Source organism: Penicillium daleae (genome assembly GCF_028827525.1).
Source record: "Penicillium daleae strain IBT 16125 chromosome Unknown utg000008l_segment0_segment0, whole genome shotgun sequence".
In the NCBI taxonomy this organism is placed as follows: Eukaryota; Fungi; Ascomycota; class Eurotiomycetes; order Eurotiales; family Aspergillaceae; genus Penicillium; species Penicillium daleae.
Window position 1 is genome coordinate 3,377,850 of NW_026623156.1, and position 18,145 is coordinate 3,395,994.

An 18,145-nucleotide genomic window follows, 5' to 3' on the forward strand; every position below is an offset into this window, starting at 1 on the left:
TTGAGCAGTGTTGATTGAGTACAGGGGGCAAAAAAGATACAATCCCATTCAATCATAAATTCAAGTCTTTCGCAAGGTAGTACGAAGTACCCTGGGTATGATACCATTCACAACACCTCTCTCATCCATATTGAAAACAAATTCATCAATGCCCACATTACCATATACTTGCCCATCAACAGTGACCCACGTGATGCAAGACGAGGTAAAAGGCCCGTTCCCAGCCGTAGACAGTGAAGGAGGCATCAAAGCCCGGAACGATATCTGACCGGGACTCTCAAGGCCAGTCGGATACAACCGAATGCCAAAGGTGGAGGGATCGCTAACATGCCCAAGGGTCATCAATGACTGGATCATGTCCGTTCTATTATTGACCCAACTTGTGATCAGCAATCCGGGTCCGTCATCTGTCGTGATTGCTATTGAAGAGTTTGTGCTATCGGTTGCAGTATATTCTCCAGCATATCGTGCGGCGGCTTGATTCTTAGCACTCGCTTCGAGAGCAGGGAGAAGTAAAGCCGAGATAAGATCAGATGCCAAGGCGACTTTTGCGTGACCGTCCGCGCCTGCAGCAAGAACTGTGAAGCCGACATTGTGATCTGGTGAGAGGGCGATGATGGATGAATAGGTGCCGATATCGCCTGCCTTTGAGTAAATGTCGATAGGGCGCTCATCGCCAAATGAGACGATCTCCCAAGGTGCTCCCACGGAATAATCCAGTGATGATGTATGGGTGGCAGGCTTCATCCATCGTCGAGTAATGAATTTGGGAAACAGTGAGCTACTGAGGATTGCTTGACCCAGAGTTGCCATGTCCCTTGTACTTGAGTAAATACCTCCGGCACTAGATGAAATAATGTTAGCTTTGGACGTTGATGGGTCGAAGGTCGATAAGGCTGGACTTACGGTCCTTCGTCGCCGAGATCGAAATTCCACCAGTATTCACCAGAATCATTAGGAATCACCCCAAGTGATGTGTTGGGCGTCGTGTAGTACGTTCCATTCAACCCTAGTGGTGCAATAATATCTCGTTGCAGTAGCTCTTCGTATGACTGATCAGTCATAGCCTCCAACGCATACGCAAGAATCTGGAATGCCGCGTTCGAGTACACTGGAGTCGAAGAAGTCGGTACAATGGGATGGCTTTGAAGCAGCCCATTGAAAAATTCTACATCAACTCTGCTTATTAGCCTAATGGATATAGCTGAGGGCAGAGGTTTTGTTGACTCACGCTCTCTGCTGCAGGGATTTGGATTTCCACATGGTGGAATCTCAGACGGTTGGAGCGGAGGGAATCCCAGTTGCTCCATCTGAGAAGCCATCCCCGATAGATCAAGTACACCATCTAGATAATTGTATCACAGTAAGTCCGGCAGGCTTTATAATGACGGAAAAGGAAAGTACGTACAATCTCTGGCAATGCCAGCCAAATGGCTTGCCAATTCTCCCATCGAGACCTCTCCCCAATGCACATAATCAATGGCATCCCGTCTCTTCCGCGGATCCCACTGAAGTTTGCTAGCAGCCTCATGTAGCTCAGGGATAAATCTTACAATCGGTTCCTGAAAAGGCCAAAGACCCTCTTCCACCAGGAACAGCACTATTGTCCACAGCTTTGACACACTCCCCACACGGAACACTGTATCTTGGTCGACTGTGCTGACGCCAAGGGTGGTGTTGATATTATTAGCAGTGTAGGCAAAATTCAACAATGGTCCTGCATGGGTTGCATCGAATATCTGTACTGAAATCGAATTCTTGGATAGACTGCCATTGCTCGTGGTTTGGTCGAGGATTGACGTGATATCTAGAACTGCCGTGGCAAAGGTTGGATCGTTTGAAAGATCTGTAGGAGGTGGGTAGACTGGCCCGAGGAGAGGACAATAGTTGGGAGACTGTGCGCTGGCAGAGCTGAATAGTGCTAGCGAGATGGATATAAAGCTTGTTGTGAATGAGAGCATTGTGAATTGAAGAATTGGAAGTCAGAGGATGACAATCATCAGCATATCATGTTTTGAATTGGAGAAATTTGTTGACCTGGTTATACATTGCAACCACCATCAAGATCTAATCTCGCTTCAAGTGTCATTGCTGCGGACTGGCACCTGAAGAAGAAATACTACCATACATCTACTCCGGACACGTATGCAATGCTCACATGGACATGATGAAATTCTCCTTCGTTGTGCAAGGCCTAGTCTGTGATCGAAGGGGTGGAGGGGAAGTACAAGCCATCCCGACGTGGGATTCACTCGATGGGTAGGCAAAAAAGGAATTCGTCGGCTGGAGATTGAAAGGTTCGAGCATTCCTAACATCTAGAGGAATGTAGGTGGTTGAAAGTCGAGGCGCGCCAAGTACCTTGATTTAGTTAGGGATATCCTTCAGACTCCCCCTTAAATTTTCTCCTAGACGCTATTAATGATTAGAAACAGATACCCTAAACAGTGGTTCTCATCATCACCACGTGAAATGTCATACAAATATGACAAAAAGCTTAAGTTAAATCGTTGGTGGTACAGACCTGACGGCACGCGATCGACTCAGGGTCCTGACCGTTGGAGGCTAATGTGACATCGGGGACATCATTCAGACTCAATCATCTTTTCAGGCCCACAACCTCCTTTGGAGGCGTTCATAAATACCCGACCCTTAACGTGCCCTTCTTGTCCAACACACCATCGGCGTATTGAACAGGACATGTGTCAACTTGTAGCAACATCATCCCTTCCGACCTTGCTTAACCCCCAGAAATCCAGGTGAAATCACCCTCTTCAACTACGGGCATTACAGTCAATCCGGAACAAGAAAATTGAAAATTCAATCAAAATATGTGTGAATTTCTAATCATAAACAAAGAAAGCTATCATCATCATAACCTAAATTTTTTTGGTCCCAAAAAGGGTATACCCGAAACCCCGCTCATCCAAGCCATAATCCCAATTTAGTGGTGGAACAGACGGACACCCTGCTCAACGAAGGTAATACCCAGCTTCTCAGCGGTCTCGAAGACGGGAGTGTCGTTCTGGCTGCCGGTGGGGGCGGCAATGTACTTGACACCAGAGCGGGCGGCGCGGAAGACGTTGTCGATGAAGGGGAACTAGGGCGGATGATCAGTGCGTATTCTAGTAGTAGAAGGTACATTTCTCAAGGGATGATAACTTACGAAAGCATCGGAGGAGACGGCCACCTCGCCGAGCTTCTGGAGCCAAGCATCACGCTCCTCCTGGGTGAAGGGAGCGGGGACCTCCTCGAAGACGCGCTCGTACTCGACCTTCTCGGCCTCGTTGCGAGGGGTCTGTCCGGAGCAGAGCAGGTCAATGGCGTTGCTCTTGTCGGCGCGCTTGGTGCCCTGCTTCCACTTGATGTTGATGACACGGTCGTGGAAGCGCATCCACCAGTTGTCGGCCTTGTCGCCGGCCAGACGAGTGCAGTGGATACGGCTCTGCTGGCCGGCACCGAGGCCGATGACCTGGCCGTTGAGGGCGTAGCAGACCGAGTTGGACTGAGTGTACTTCAGGGCGATGGTGGCGACGGTCAGGTCACGGAGAGCAGCCTCGGGCAGGGAGGCGGTCTTGGGAGTGATGACGTTGTTGAAGGTCTTGCTGGGAGAGATGACAACGTCGTTGCGGTGCTGGGTGAGCTGAACACCGTACAGGGTGCGGCTCTCCTCGGGAGCGGGGTTGTAGTTCTCATCCATCTGAAGGACAAGGTACTTGCCACCCTTCTTCTTGGACAGGATCTCCAGGGCCTCGGGCTCGTAACCGGCGGCAATAACACCGTCGGACACCTCGCGAGAGATGATCTTAGCGGTGGGGGTGTCGACGATGTCGCTCAGGGCGAGAATGTCACCGAAGCTGGACATGCGGTCAGCACCACGGGCACGGGCATAAGCCTGAGCCAGACCAGAGGACTCAATGCCCTTGATATCGTCAACCATGTAGACCTTGCGCTCCTTCTCGGTGAGAGGAACACCGATAGCCGCACCGGCGGGAGAGACGTGCTTGAAGCTGGCCGCAGCAGGGAAACCAAGAGCCTGCTTGAGCTCCTTGACCAGAGGCCATGCGTTGAGGGCGTCAAGCAGATTGACGTAGCCGGGAGAACCGTTCAGGACCTTGAAGGGCAGCTTGCCCTGGGGCATGAAAGCGGAAGCGGGCTTCTGGTGAGGGTTGGTACCGTAGCGGAGAGAGAGCTGCGACACGCCATTGCCAGCATACTCCTTGCGGAAGAAGCCAGAGATAGCAGTGTCATAGTCGGCGGTCTGCTCGAAGGCCTTCAGGGCGTACTGCTTGCGGCTAGCCTCGGTGATCTCACCGGCCTCGAGCTCCTTGAGGAATTCAGGGTAGTCAGTGGAGTCCGACAGGATAGTAACACGCTTGTGGTTCTTGGCTGCGGCGCGGAGCAGAGTCACACCACCGATATCAATCTCCTCAACGGCCTCGTCGATGGTGACGTTGACCTTGGCGACGGTCTCCTTGAAGGGGTACAGGTTGCAGACGACGAAGTCGACCTTGGAGATCTTCTGCTCGGCGAGGTCCTTCTCGTCGGACTCGATGTTTCGGGCAAGGATACCGCCGTGCACAGCGGGGTGGAGGGTCTTGACACGGCCACCAAGCATCTCGGGGGCGTTGGTGATGGCGGAGACATCCCTAGAAAGGTATTGTTAGCTTGGGTATCTCTAAGATCAAGCATATACTTCGCATAGATCGTAATCACTGCGTTCATATGCTTGATTCAATCGCACGAGACCACAAGAGCATACTTACTCGACAGGGAAGCCAGCCTCACGGATCATCTTGGCGGTACCGCCAGAGGCAAGAAGGCGAACATTCTGCTTGACCAGGCCCTTGGCCAGATCCAGCAGTCCCGTCTTGTCGTAGACGGAGATGATAGCTGTTCCAAAGGAAACACAAGCAAGTCAGCATTGACTCCGGGTATAGACCTCCAGACAAGCAATGATCCGGGGAACAATATCAAGGCCAAGCGCGCCTACCGGACTTCTGAGACATGATGTTGGTCGACACTGCAAGCTAGTCAGCAAGCCAGACCTCAAGACAAGCTTCAACTAAGCTTCAATGGGGATCAAAACGGATTTCTCATACCTGAATCCAAGCAACAATGGGGTATGGGAGCTTGAACGAGAGTGAAAAAGAAATAATTCTGTCCCGCCGCGGGGTTCGGCCGCAATCGGACGGGGGTGGTAATGTGATACGGACGGAATACCATCAATACACACCAAATGGCGATGCATATGGGAATGAAAAATACGGTACAGGCAGCGCATCATCGGGGCCCAATCGCCAGAGTGGAGTGAGTCAGCAAGGTCAGGTGACCTGACCCACGGGCGCCTTCAAAAACAATTTTTCGCCGCGGAGATTTCCTCTTCTTTTTCTTTTCTTCTTCATGAACAACGCAAAATAACAACATTCTTCTCAAAAAGCGTTCCTACGAGGACTCGTCCAAGGAAGTACGGAAATCGTCATAGAGAATGGAGACCAAGTGCAGCTTGACTGGACAGGGTCGATCTTGGGTGCAGTGCCTGCCTGGCCTTCGGGTTCATGTGGTAGGAATTGCAATGATTGATTCTACAATCCACACGTAAAATTCTGAAATTATTTTAGCCGATCAATGATATTCATTTTTCTTCTCAAATATCCAATGTTCAGCCTGGGAGCCTTTCGTATTACATCTATCAAATAATTGGACAAATTTCCGTATAATAAACATGCCATTCCGAACATCAACAAGTTGCCTAAGCGTCTTCATGGGTCCCGGCGACGATGCCGGTCTTTGGAAAGACTGCATATCTTCATGACTTGAGGGTATCTCTGCTGCGAGCGCCAATGGCGAGCTGACGGCCAATGTTGCCGAAGCACACGCAGGCGCAGAAAATGACACTGGCGACCCAAGTGCGGACCGCGATGCTCTCCTGTGAAATCTCTGCCCCCAACGCATGCTCCCACCCAGTTCCATTCAGAAGTGTGGTGCCAAAGGTCGGGCCATTGGACACGGGAATCAGCTCTGGCTTCAATCCCAACACCACGCTCATTCCGGTCAGTCCAACCGCGGTGGAGAGGAGGAAGCCGGTCGAGGTGCGGTCGATCAGGTACCAGAGTACAGGGTTCGCAAGGGCAAGGGTCAGGGAGGCTTGGGTAGTAGATTGCCAAGGGAGACGTCGCTAGAAAGACTTGATGTTAGCAGTCGATCAATTTCAATCGGGCCTGGTTGATGGATCCAGAGGGACAAAAAAGAGGTTAAGGGAACTGACCATAGCAAATGCAATGCCGACAAATGCACCAACGCTGCGAGCGACGGCGACCCATGATGGTGTGCGGTTCGCATCATCATCATCCTCCTTCGAATCATCCTCCGCCAACTCGCTGTCGCGCAAACTGTCCAGCCAAGGCAGAATATTTCCCAAAGCAATGCCCGCCATTCCCCAGAAACCCAGGTATTGCCATGAGTCGTAGTAGTGGATGTTCTCCAATTTGACCGGAGTAATCCAGTGGTTATCATGTAAATGCACGGTGATGACTCCGTAAACAATTCCGAAGCCGAACAGGAGCGCACTGCTCAACGCTTGAGGCAACACAACGCCACGGAACAAGCCATGACTCAGTCGCGAACGTGTCCGCCGCAAAGCAAGCCGACGTGGTTCGATGGCAGACTTCACTGCCGCACGCTGCGATGGTTCCGGTGGATGTTGTGCGGCAGGAGTGTGGGCCTCTGTGCCCCAGGGGCTGGACTCATCACGGAGGCTGTCGAACGCGGTCGGAGAATAGATGCCGTATAGGGTTGAGGAAGTCAGGTTCAAGATCGAGCCCGTGCGACTCACACTGGCCGAATTGGGAGCCGTGTCCGCGCCCGGAGGGTTGAGGAAATCGGCGTTGGAAGGCTCGCTCGGCGTGGGAGGTGCGGAGGACTCGTTGGACGCAGGTGTGACCTCGAAGGCGCGTCTTGGGCGTGGCCGCAGAATGCGAGGCAGTTCCGCCATCGTGTACGGGCGGTTGCAGGTACACTCTTTTCTCTCTTGGGTTCCGACAGCTGGTGCAAGGGATCGTGTCGACCGGGGAGCCAAAGGGGATCCTCTGAAGAAAATCAGAGCCTCTGATTGTTGGGTGGAATTAAGATCGCGGTTCGTAACGATGCAATTCCGCTATAAAGAACCCCGGAAGAAGATGAAGATACTTAGGGGGCAAAAAAGGGTCGAAGGAGGTAGCTTGAAATGCCAGTCGTGCGGCGCGGCGCTGCGAACGGACTGTTGTCAGCAAAATTCTCGGCGGAATCGTTTGTTGGGCGGAGCGGCACACACGCTCGGAGGTACCTGACAGGGCGGCGGTCCTTACCAACGGCAGCAGCAGAACGGGATACTTCGTTCTGTAGCCGGTACTTTGAGCAATGGATGTGGTGTTTGGGGGGTTGGACTGAGAGGAATACGAAGTCAAGGTGAAACTGTTGGGAAAGAGACACGAATACGTCAGCGATGGCGGGCGCAAGAGTCACCTTCGGAGGGTGGACTGTCGGAGTCGGCGCTTGGCACTCCCGAACTTTTGATCGGTTCTGTTCTTACCTCCTTTTGCAGTCTTGACGAGTTCCTTGGGAATCCACCCAATTCGGTTGGCTGGCGAATAGCAATCGAATAGTTCAAGGTTGTTATTAGTCCACAAACTCCGTGTTTCGTGGTCTCTTGGTCTTCCCGAGGTTTGATATGTGTGATGGAAGCTGGTGACTGTCCTGAGGTGGCCGCTCAAAGTATTCTAGTACTGTAGTTGTTCTGGTCTCACACACGTAGGACTGGAAAGGACAGAAACGAGAAGAAGGCCGATGAAAACAGAAAAACAGAAAAGAGGAGAAAAGAAGAGGGGCCATCACATGCCTCGATGTCAGTCCACTGCAAGCTGCAGCTTCGACATCTTTCCTGGTGTCACGGTGGATCACAAGAGGACAGTAGGATCCTGCAAGTACCCCCCACTGGAGTAATTCAGAACCTCGTACAGTAGAAGTAGATCTCTCCGTATTTGGATGCTGCTGCTGCTACTTCTGCTACTGCTGATCTCGCTCTAGGCTTTGAGTCTCCCGAGCTCTATGGACCCTGCCCTCTACATCCTTGTTATGTGTCTTCTAGTTGAAGCCTACCATAGTCTAGACGCAGTCCCCCATTAGAGGCTTGCTAAGAACCACCAAGCAAAGTCAAATCTACCCTCCAGGATCTGGAAAAGGCACCTGACATACCTTTTCCTCCAATTTTTCAGGGCCTGAGACTCGAGATGTATCAGCCGCCGATCCAATAGACTTCGAGAAGCGGCGCTTTTACGAGATGCATCCTTCTGCAGGTCTGTGTAAGCCATGATTCGAGCAAACAGTGACAGTCAGCAGCGCAGCTAACTAACTAACTTAACTAACTAACGTTAACGTAATTAATCAGGCCACGCTGACTTATTCCCGCCGTCCTATTAGAGAAGGAAGAAACCTCCTACCGTGCTGTATGACCAAAAGCCCTTGCTTCCTGTCAAGGCCTTTTTCTCCGACTTGGCTTGCCTTAGGATTGGTATCCATAATATTATGTGCGCTACTTATTAAGTTTCCCACACACCGACCGAACGTGAATATGGGCCATCGTTTCCTTTGGCTGGCTGGTTTCGCATGCCTAGGTATTTGTCATAGCATGTTCCCTCGCATGGAATCATGCCAAATCAAAACCGGACCTCTAATTTGACGATAAAATAAAAATAAGATCCTCCATAAGTATAATTTTGTAAAGAAAGTTCCTTTGATCCAGTACAAGATACCGATGGGGTTTGACACCTTGCGCGGCCGATGAACCGTTTCATACCCACGACATGGTACATGCCTATGAACAACTATTATATACAGGTCGTGAGGCAATGCCTAGAATACCGTGCAGTCCTGGCTGTGAACCTATCAGTGGCTCTCCATAATTCATTTCTTGACACAAGAGGCTCATCATGTATAAAGACAACATTTTGCGAGATCTTCTTCGGGACCTTCTAGCACTTTGATCCGGCCACGATCCCTCGGAATACAAGGGAAATGATACTATAGGGTCCCAGAACGTTGCATATTGCATTATCTACAGATATATTTGGACGACAAATCATTGAGGCTCCATGGCTATCTCATAATATCCGAGCACGTTACTTTGTCACCCCGAGGCGTCGAAGTGAGTTCTCTAGAGCGAGTTTGCCCTGACTTGAACCACCCTGTCAACCATCGAATCCGGATACTCGGAGATATGGGTTCCTCCAATTGAGTGAAAGACTTAATAGATTGGCTTCAGTATCATCGTACAGAGGAGTAGAGTGTCTAGGCCTTTGATGGTTATATAAGGACAGCCCTCAGCACTGCTCTAGCATGTCCACCAGCTCACTTACTCAATCCTTTCCCAGAACGAAAGCACAATAAAACTGCATATTACAAACAAAATGCATACCCTATTTACTACACTAGTCACCCTTTTGATTCCCGCCGCCCTCGCAGCCCCTAGAATCACCCATCCCAACTCGGACATCGATATCTCGGTGATCCCTTCCGAAGTCCTCTACTACTATCGATTCCACCACATCCCCCTTGACGTCTACATCGACGGACTCAGAGAGGAAATCCTGCTCAATGAGACCCAAGATGCAGTAATCAACGCTATATCAAACGTAACATGCGGTCCCAACGAAATTGGTGTCTGCCCATCCCCGCAATGGTACTGCGATCCGGATGTCGGCAAATGCCGACTCAAAAAGCTCATCGGAGACGGCTGCCAGCGCGACGATTCTTGCTTTTCTGGCATCTGTCATTCCAGATGTATCAAGCCTGAGCGTCAATTCGGAGCTAAGTGCATGGATGATACTCATTGCAATCCGGGACTGGTCTGTCGGTATGGCTTGTACAATCGGGATCATAGGCAGTGTCTCGACAAGATGAATAGGTTCTATGGCGTCGCCTGCACTGATAATAGTGACTGTGATACGCCGCTTGTCTGCAACGAGGTCACGGTGGGAGGAGCGAAGAATATTTGCAGTCTGCAGGAGGACCTTACTGGCGCTGTTACATGCATGGGAAATGGTGAGTTCTGTGGAGCGGACAGTCAGTGTTGCTCAAACAAGTGCCAAGTGACGGCCACCAGCCGTATGCCGCGATGTATGGCGTAAGATGTTGTGTTCGTCTGTGCTGGGGTCAACGTCTTGGGAAAGTTGTTAAAGAAGTGGTATCTAATCGGTCTCGTTGGTGACTTGAACTAATTTGTTTTGCCATTGGACGATGTTCTTAGCTTTTTCTTCAGTACTACTCAAACTAATTGCAATTTTTTCATGTTTAAATTCAAGAAAAATAGAGCTTCTATGAAGCGCAACGATAAAAGAATAAACGGGTCTAGAACCGGACTTGTCGGAATGATTCAAAGTTGAGGTTCCTTTGAGATGTTCCTTAGATGTCGAGTGGGAGTAATGGCAAGCAACTCTTAGGATTGTTACACATCGGATTTGGTCCTGAATCCCGAGATCAAACGGTTTTCGTGGGGTACATCAATCTGATTACAATGTACCTGTGGTACAGACATTCTTGTGTGAGAACAGCAGTTCCAATAAGGCGCAATAACAAATGGTATAACACCCATTCGTCAAATGTCTTTCGGATACCTATATACTATTGCTGAACGGGTCAATGGAAAGAGGTAAAGTTATGACTATACCTACAATGCGTAAGAGTATAAATAATGCAACTATCCATCCGAGGCACAGAAATGCCGACGAAAGTTCAATGATAAAAAATGGCCGATCTTCTATGATGATTAGTCTTCATCCGTTCCCGTCGGCCGGATTCATTTGCCCGAAACGAATTAGACTTTACCGACACCTGCCTCAACTTCAACTCCTTGAGGCTTGAACGAATGTTCATTAGAACTTGTAGCGGTTATTGACGATCTACTGGCCTATAGGCTATTCGCTCAGTCATGCTGTCCATCAATATCACACAATATGCCACACCTCAAAATTATGAGCTGAGCGAGCTTCCCGCACCGACCGTGGACGATCCCAATGACATCCTCATCAAAGTCCACGCAGCTAGTATCAACCCGATCGACGTGAAAAAGGCATCCGGTGCTTCCAAGGCGGTATTAAAAGATAGGTATGTCCTCGCTATTTCATCCTCTTAGATGAATGTCTCTAATTGCGATTTGCGACAGCTTCCCGTACAAGATCGGCTACGACTGCGCTGGCACCGTTGCAGAAATCGGATCTCAAGTAACCCGTTTCAAAGTTGGCGATGAGGTTTACGCTCGACTACCTGAATGCCATCGAGGTGATTGAAGAAGAATTCCTTTTAGATGATCGGCAACTAACGTGGGCTATTTGAATTCAGGGACGTGGAGTGAACTGGCCAAAACGACCGAAGACTTTGTCGCTTTGAAGCCAAAGAGCCTGTCCATGGAAGCTTCGGCATCAATTCCATTGGCGGCTATGACCGCTCTACAGGCTCTTCGGGGGTACCCTGGCAGTCTCGAGGGGAAGACTGTGTTTGTACCTGCTGGCTGTATGTTTCCTGTGAACCGTACGGTTGTACGACGAATGCTTACCTTGTGGCAGTGGGTGGCACCGGACTATTCGCCTGCCAGTTGGCCAAGAATGTGTTCAAGGCCGGAAAAGTCATCACAACCGTTTCGACATCCAAGGTCCCTCAAGTGAAGGAACTTCTAGGTGATGGAGTCGTGGATGAAAGTAAGGCATTCGCTATTCTCCCTAGCCTTTTGAGACAGACTAACGAAAATGAACAGTCATCGACTACAGAAAAACGGACCCAAAGACTGCCATCCCTCCGCAGTCGGTTGACTTTCTTTTTGATACGACTGGAGACTCCATGACCTATCTGTCGCTCATGCGAAAGACAGGTGCCATCGTTTCCATCTCCATCCTGACTTCGGGAGATACCTTGCAAAACTCAAGTCTCATGCGGCTATCACCTGACAAGAATAACAGAGCGACAGTGCCATTCACTGTCCGCGTCGCACTGAATGTGCTGGATCGAATTCGTACGATTCGTGCATCACGATATGGTGTCAAGTACTCGGCTATCTTTCTGGAACCCAACGCCAAAGATCTGGAATCCATTCATGAGTGGGTTGAATCGGGCCAACTACGTACAGTTGTTGGAACAAAAGTGCCTTTCAACGATCTTCAGGCTGTTCGCGATGCGTGCCAGGTTGTGTATGACTCGAAAGGTGGAGTTGGAAAATCGGTGATCACATTTGTGTGATCGATTGTCTCTTTTGGGTCAACTTCTAGAGGTTGGAACTGTTTCTTTCTGCGCTTATGTACGCGATCATAGTTAATGGAGCTTTAATTACATTAATAGTGAAGGATAAGCTACTTTAGTCATAATATTTGCAGCTGTCGGCTGAATTCGCCACCCTGCCAAAGATGGGCTGGCCAGCCGGCTGCAGCCAAAAAGTCAGCGCGGGGAAACGAATCATAGCAGGATACCATAAAACCCCCAGTCCAATCAACTAGCTCCTGGCCACCTCATATGTAAGTTGTCAGATGATGCCCGTAGGTTCAAGGTAGATAATATTACTGGACATTGGAGTTCTTATAAGGACATCCCTAGGACGTCATCTTTTTAAACTCAACGTCTCAAAAGTTCCAGCCAACTCACATCCCAGCTCAAATCTCTCTAAACTCTTAAATTCCATCAAAGCTCACACTTGAATCATGTCTTCCTTCGGTAACTTCCAGACACTCCTCGACCAGCAGGTCGGGACGCTTCCAAAGCGTTCATCTTGGCCGATCCACACGGGTGCGTGACACTAACCTTCAAAAGCTTATCATTATACAATACCATAAAAGCCGACTAATCCTCCATTACAGACAAATCAAAGAAGCAGAGGCCTATCCCGCTCAGTTCTCTGCGTTTCCAGGGCGCTGCCTGGGCGGCTGCGGGCGGCAGCATGTACGCGACACTACACGGGGTCTTCAAGATCTTCCGCAACTTCCGTGGTTTGAGATACATTTGATAGGCCGATTTCTCCGGTGGCTAGCGCACAAATCCTTCTTTATTGATCTTTCTTCATCTAGCGTTCTTCACCAGCTTGACTGTGAATACCGAGGGCGCGAGTTGACTTTGCAAATATTTCGATTAAAAGCCTGGTAGGGTTTGAATTTCAAGTTTGAACATATCTAATAATGATTTCATTAAGTTCGTGAAACAAGTAGCAATCCCATTAAGACAGCCAACTAATCGAGACCTTCCTGCAGCAATCGTCGACTGAGATCAGTCTGAATCCATTGCTCGATCAATGCCACAGTATCCCCAACCAGGTAGTCGTAATTTGCCCCCTGTGGAACAAACAGGGACTGGTGCGCCGTTACCTCGTTCATATCCTCCATCAACACTGGGGTCCAGTGAGAATTGTCGTTGTATTTCCAATGATGTGATGGTAAGAGGATGAATTTGCGGAGTTTCCGTTTATTTGTGTCTGGGTCCTGCTCGGACTGTGATGTCGAGGTGGAGACGCTTCCAGAAAGCTTCTCACTCCCTGGATCAAGCGTCGTAGATGATGATATGCTGGGTGTCTCCATCGATGGGCGACCATCCTCGGGGCTTGCCTCTTGGGCTGCGAGAGTGGAGTCTGATGAGACAGACTCCAGGCTTTGATTGTCGGGGAGTGAGATGCTGATCGTAGATGGAGCTGCCTCTGGTTGTTGTAAAGCATTTGGTATCTCTGGAGGTTTCCGTGTGGGCAGAGGTGGGGGTGTGGGTTCGATATCATCGTTGAGCTTGATTTTCTCCATGAGCGACTCTGGCATCTCCTCGGGTACCTCTTTCTCTGTAGGCTCATCTGCAGGTGTCTCGTCGAGCTTATTCAAGGTCTCACATGTGGTATCTCCTTTGGCTTTCCGTGGTTTTCGACCAGTACTGGTGGTATAGTAGTTGACAAATCGTACTCTTTCAGGCTTGTATTCAGCACCTTCAAGCTCTATCAGCCGTCTATGTCGCTGGCGGAGTTCAGAGTAGTTATTGACGCAGTTTGCAAACTTTACTGGTGACACCAGACGGTCGAAAATGGAGCGCGAGAGATTGTCGGTGTTCTTATTGACAAAATGCATTACACCTTTCAAGAAACCACGTTGAACGACACGAACATCATTTCTGAATGGAGGGTCAAAGTTGGGACTTGGAGTGAAGGGCTTGTAGGCAGGTTCCAATCCAAGAGACTCTTGCTCATCCGCAAGTTGATCTTCGGGGGCTACGTCTTTCCTGGGAATAGAGCCCATTATCCCCGTGGGGATCACGCGAGGGTGTAGCCCCAAAAAGGGGACATCGAAGTTCACAAGTCCCAGTATTCGATGTGTGGCTCTCCCATCTTGTTGCAGGAGAGCAACGTCTGCGGCAAGAATCCCGCCGAGACTATGTCCGAGCAAGATGACATCCAGATCATCAGCTTCATGAGGTGATAACCTGCAAAGGACCGTATCAGTATATATGCTTTGAAAACTCCCTCGCTGTCCACCTACCAGGAGCTGAATTGGCTCACGGCTGTTTGTAACTCGCCGTGAGACTTGTATCGAGGATAAATGCGGGTATATACCACATGCGACTCGCTCAGTAACTCCGTCACCAGATCATGAACATGTGCTGGAAAATCATGAAAGCTGGCTTCAGATCCCATGAAGCCATGAATGTAAATCAGTAATAGCCTACGTTTGCCCACAGCTTGCAGCCCTCCAGGCAGAGGCAACGACAAGGTGGACAACGAGGAATTGGCATAGTTGCGGATCCCTCCCTCCATCGCCGGATCGAACAAAGCGAAAAGGCTTGGTTGAGTTGATTAGTGGATGCGACGAGTTGACATGATAAAACAAGTTTCGATCGTGTCTCTTTGCTGCGGCACAGCCTCAGCCACAGTCATAATAATCACTGCAACGGGGGGATCGACTCTGCACGGCCCGTTTGCCGCTACCAGAGCAGTTGGGATGGTCGAAGATCCCCACCAGCCTGGAGAAAGGAGTGGCTGGCAGTGCGCGAAAGAGTTGATCAACAGAAGTCAAAGGTGGAACAAGGTTATTTCTGTTGGCGCGCCAGGATGTTTGTTGATTCAGGTTTAATTGGCTGACCAAGCACTTCCCGTTGGAACTCTGGTGCCTGTTTGGGGCATCACACACGAGTACGAGATTCGCCACTCGCAGATGATGTCGTTAAGCTTGAATGAAGGAGTGATCTGAGAAAAGGCAGTTCTCGGAGCCTTGTACCCATGATTTCAACATTCCCTTCACCCATTGAATCTGGATGAAGATCCCGTCCGACCATCACCAACATGGGGAAAACGCCGTCCCCTGATCGTGAATCTGGGACCCCCCAAACTCCCCCACCTTATGTCCCATATATCGACCCCCAACTGACTGCCGAATCCGGTGATGCCCTTAGTACGCGGACAACTTGAAAATCTGGGGAATATGTGAAGCTAATCGAGTACTTTCTAGCCGATGGCCGTATTGATGTGCATCTCGACTCCAAGCTCGCAAAATCCCTTGCTCAGATCGCCAATCAACAGCAGGAGGGCCTGTCTTTTGCACCAACCCAGGCTCAACCTGAACAGCCGATCGGGTTTGATGTAAAATTGAACATTGTCATTCAGATCGTGGGCAGCCGTGGAGATGTCCAGCCGTTCATCGCACTAGGAAACGCCCTACAGAGCCATGGTCACCGGGTTCGAATTGCCACTCACAATGTTTTCGAAAACTTCGTGAAGGAGTCTTTCCTGGAGTTCTTTCCTATCGGGGGAGATCCAGCCCAACTCATGGCCTACATGGTCAAGAACCCCGGTCTTATCCCCCAGATTAAAACACTGCGCGATGGAGAAATCAAAAAGAAGCAGGTCATGGTCGCAGAGATGCTGAGTGGCTGCTGGAGATCTTGTATCGAAGATGACCCGGTCACACAAGAGCCGTTTGTTGCAGACGCGATTATTGCCAATCCACCTAGCTTCGCACATATTCATTGTGCGCAAGCGCTAGGGATCCCCGTTCATCTTATGTTCACCATGCCTTGGAGTAGCACCAAGGCATTTCCTCATCCATTGGCCAATCTACACAATGGTTCCATGGTGAACCCGGGAACAGCTAACTGGGTGTCATATGGAGTGGTGGAATGGTTAACCTGGCAAGGGTAAGTAGACATATCGTACAGCTTCGTTGAATCATGCTTCTAACACACAGATGCTTCAGGCTGGGAGACGTGATCAATCGATTTAGGTTCTCGATAGACTTGGCGCCCGTCCCAAGGACAGAAGGCCCTTGTCTGGCTGAAGCTCTGGAGATCCCCATGACCTATTGTTGGTCTCCTGCTTTGGTTCCAAAACCAACCGATTGGCCAGCTCATATCGGTAAGACCGAAGACCACATCGTCGTAACCCTATTAACTAACATAATCATGTCTCATCAGATGTTTGTGGTTTCTTCTTCGCCAATCCTCCCGAGTATGAACCACCTCCCGACTTGGCTGAATTTCTACAATCAGGACCTGCTCCTGTTTACATAGGTTTCGGCAGTATTGTCGCCGAGGATCCCCAAAAGCTGATCGATACGGTTCTCGCGGCGGTCTCCAGGGCTGGTGTACGCGCCATCGTTTCAAAGGGCTGGAGCGATCTGGCTGGACCAGCTGATGCCAACGTCTATTACATTGGTGATTGTCCACATGGGTGGCTTTTCCAACATGTGTCTGCCGTAGTTCATCATGGTGGAGCCGGTACGACTGCATGCGGTTTGTTGAATGGTCGACCAACGACCATTGTACCTTTCTTCGGCGAGTAAGTATATTCCCTGCATGCGTGTAAGGGATAATGTCCCAGCTCAATGTGCGGCTGGGCTAATCAGAGGTCAATATAGCCAACCTTTCTGGGGCGACATGGTCGCAAAAGCCGGTGCTGGCCCTGAACCAATCCCAAACGCCATGCTAGATCCTCAAAATCTGGCCGAAGCTATTCAATTCTGTCTCACGCCAGAAGCAGAAGCTGCTGCACAAGAGATTGCCCTTAAAATGAAGATAGAGTCTGGCGTGGTCAACGCTGTCAACTCCTTCCACCGCAACTTGCCCTTGCAGAGGATGCGATGCAGCATTATCCCCGGTCAACCTGCAGCATGGGCTTATACGCAAACAAAGCAGTCTCTGACTCTTTCCAAAGCGGCCATGAACATACTGGTTGAATACAAAAGGATAGATACGAAGCACATCAAATGGTATGTACACCTTCTTCATCTCCTTTTGTCCTTTGGAAAGGCGCTAATTCTTGAGAATAGCTATGCTATCAATCCAATAATCATTGAAAATCGCCGGTGGGATCCATTAACGGGTGTTTTATCTGCCGCCACATCCACCGGTTCTAACATGCTACAATCGACTGGCGAGATGTTCTACAATCCATACAAAGAATACAAAAAGAGTCGTAGTGGGAAAGCATCCGAAGGTGACTCGTCAGGCTCCGCGCCCCCAGTGAACAGATCCAATAGTGATCCTTTCCAAACGGCGGCAAACATGGCCGGTGCGACATTGCAAGGTTTCGGTAAATTCTCAGCCACCTATTTCCGCGGTATGATAGTCGACATTCCCCATGCAGCGGCTGAGGGCTTCCGGCGAGCGCCTCAACTGTATGGTGAGAAGCCCAAAGAATACGGAACCGTTCATGACTGGAAATCTGGAGCGATCGTCGGGGGGAAGAACTTTGTGGGTGGTATGACGACTGGTGTCACGGGGATGGTTAAACATCCCCTGGAGGGATGGATTGAAGAAGGACGGGAGGGTGCAATGAAAGGACTTGCTAAGGGTGCCCTGGGAATGGCCACGAATATGCCTTCTGGTAAGTCAGCTCCCGATTGCTAATAACAAGGATTAGTTTCTAATAAGAGGATATTCAGCTGGCATTGGTCTGGTGGCCTATCCGTTCCATGGCATCTCAAAGAGCATCGAAGCGGCTTTCAGGACGAAGACACCAAAGGCAATTGTAAGTGCACGGCTTCGAGAGGGATATGCCCTCACAGAGCGAATGCAACTATCGAAGGAGGAAAGGGAGGAGGTCGTGCAAGTATTCGATGTACTTTTATCATCGATGAGTGCATAAGCCTCGCTAATAGTTGGAGCGAGTTC

The 18,145-nt window shown here is 49.9% G+C and overlaps 8 protein-coding genes across 8 annotated transcripts; 4 read left to right on the forward strand and 4 right to left on the reverse strand.

Moving 5' to 3' along the window:
* Window positions 1-60: 60 nt before the first annotated feature.
* N7458_009744 (serine hydrolase domain-containing protein) lies at window positions 61-1,961 on the reverse strand (the record flags this gene model as incomplete). The annotated part of the gene is made up of 4 exons (XM_056913126.1): window positions 61-844; window positions 907-1,168; window positions 1,232-1,345; window positions 1,409-1,961. The coding sequence occupies 4 exons, from the start codon at window positions 1,959-1,961 to the stop codon at window positions 61-63; spliced, it is 1,713 nt and encodes a 570-aa protein (XP_056761975.1).
* A 981-nt stretch (window positions 1,962-2,942) lies between these two features.
* N7458_009745 (phosphoribosylaminoimidazolecarboxamide formyltransferase/IMP cyclohydrolase) lies at window positions 2,943-5,007 on the reverse strand (the record flags this gene model as incomplete). The annotated part of the gene is made up of 4 exons (XM_056913127.1): window positions 2,943-3,098; window positions 3,165-4,647; window positions 4,765-4,891; window positions 4,992-5,007. The coding sequence occupies 4 exons, from the start codon at window positions 5,005-5,007 to the stop codon at window positions 2,943-2,945; spliced, it is 1,782 nt and encodes a 593-aa protein (XP_056761976.1).
* Window positions 5,008-5,807: 800 nt separating this feature from the next.
* N7458_009746 (INSIG family protein) lies at window positions 5,808-6,992 on the reverse strand (the record flags this gene model as incomplete). The annotated part of the gene is made up of 2 exons (XM_056913128.1): window positions 5,808-6,176; window positions 6,267-6,992. The coding sequence occupies 2 exons, from the start codon at window positions 6,990-6,992 to the stop codon at window positions 5,808-5,810; spliced, it is 1,095 nt and encodes a 364-aa protein (XP_056761977.1).
* Window positions 6,993-9,441: 2,449 nt separating this feature from the next.
* Window positions 9,442-10,161, forward strand: N7458_009747 (uncharacterized protein; the record flags this gene model as incomplete). The annotated part of the gene is made up of 1 exon (XM_056913129.1): window positions 9,442-10,161. One exon carries the CDS (start codon window positions 9,442-9,444, stop codon window positions 10,159-10,161), a length of 720 nt encoding a protein of 239 aa, XP_056761978.1.
* An 800-nt stretch (window positions 10,162-10,961) lies between these two features.
* Window positions 10,962-12,262, forward strand: N7458_009748 (NADP-dependent oxidoreductase; the record flags this gene model as incomplete). The annotated part of the gene is made up of 5 exons (XM_056913130.1): window positions 10,962-11,137; window positions 11,196-11,311; window positions 11,372-11,542; window positions 11,596-11,727; window positions 11,784-12,262. 5 exons carry the CDS (start codon window positions 10,962-10,964, stop codon window positions 12,260-12,262), a joined length of 1,074 nt encoding a protein of 357 aa, XP_056761979.1.
* A 455-nt stretch (window positions 12,263-12,717) lies between these two features.
* N7458_009749 (uncharacterized protein) lies at window positions 12,718-13,019 on the forward strand (the record flags this gene model as incomplete). Its single annotated transcript, XM_056913131.1, has 2 exons — window positions 12,718-12,802; window positions 12,874-13,019. The coding sequence occupies 2 exons, from the start codon at window positions 12,718-12,720 to the stop codon at window positions 13,017-13,019; spliced, it is 231 nt and encodes a 76-aa protein (XP_056761980.1).
* A 220-nt stretch (window positions 13,020-13,239) lies between these two features.
* Window positions 13,240-14,795, reverse strand: N7458_009750 (uncharacterized protein; the record flags this gene model as incomplete). Its single annotated transcript, XM_056913132.1, has 2 exons — window positions 13,240-14,464; window positions 14,521-14,795. 2 exons carry the CDS (start codon window positions 14,793-14,795, stop codon window positions 13,240-13,242), a joined length of 1,500 nt encoding a protein of 499 aa, XP_056761981.1.
* A 525-nt stretch (window positions 14,796-15,320) lies between these two features.
* N7458_009751 (putative sterol glucosyltransferase) lies at window positions 15,321-18,119 on the forward strand (the record flags this gene model as incomplete). The annotated part of the gene is made up of 7 exons (XM_056913133.1): window positions 15,321-15,429; window positions 15,487-16,171; window positions 16,231-16,388; window positions 16,448-16,811; window positions 16,891-17,241; window positions 17,302-17,858; window positions 17,917-18,119. 7 exons carry the CDS (start codon window positions 15,321-15,323, stop codon window positions 18,117-18,119), a joined length of 2,427 nt encoding a protein of 808 aa, XP_056761982.1.
* Between the last annotated feature and the right edge of the window lie 26 nt (window positions 18,120-18,145).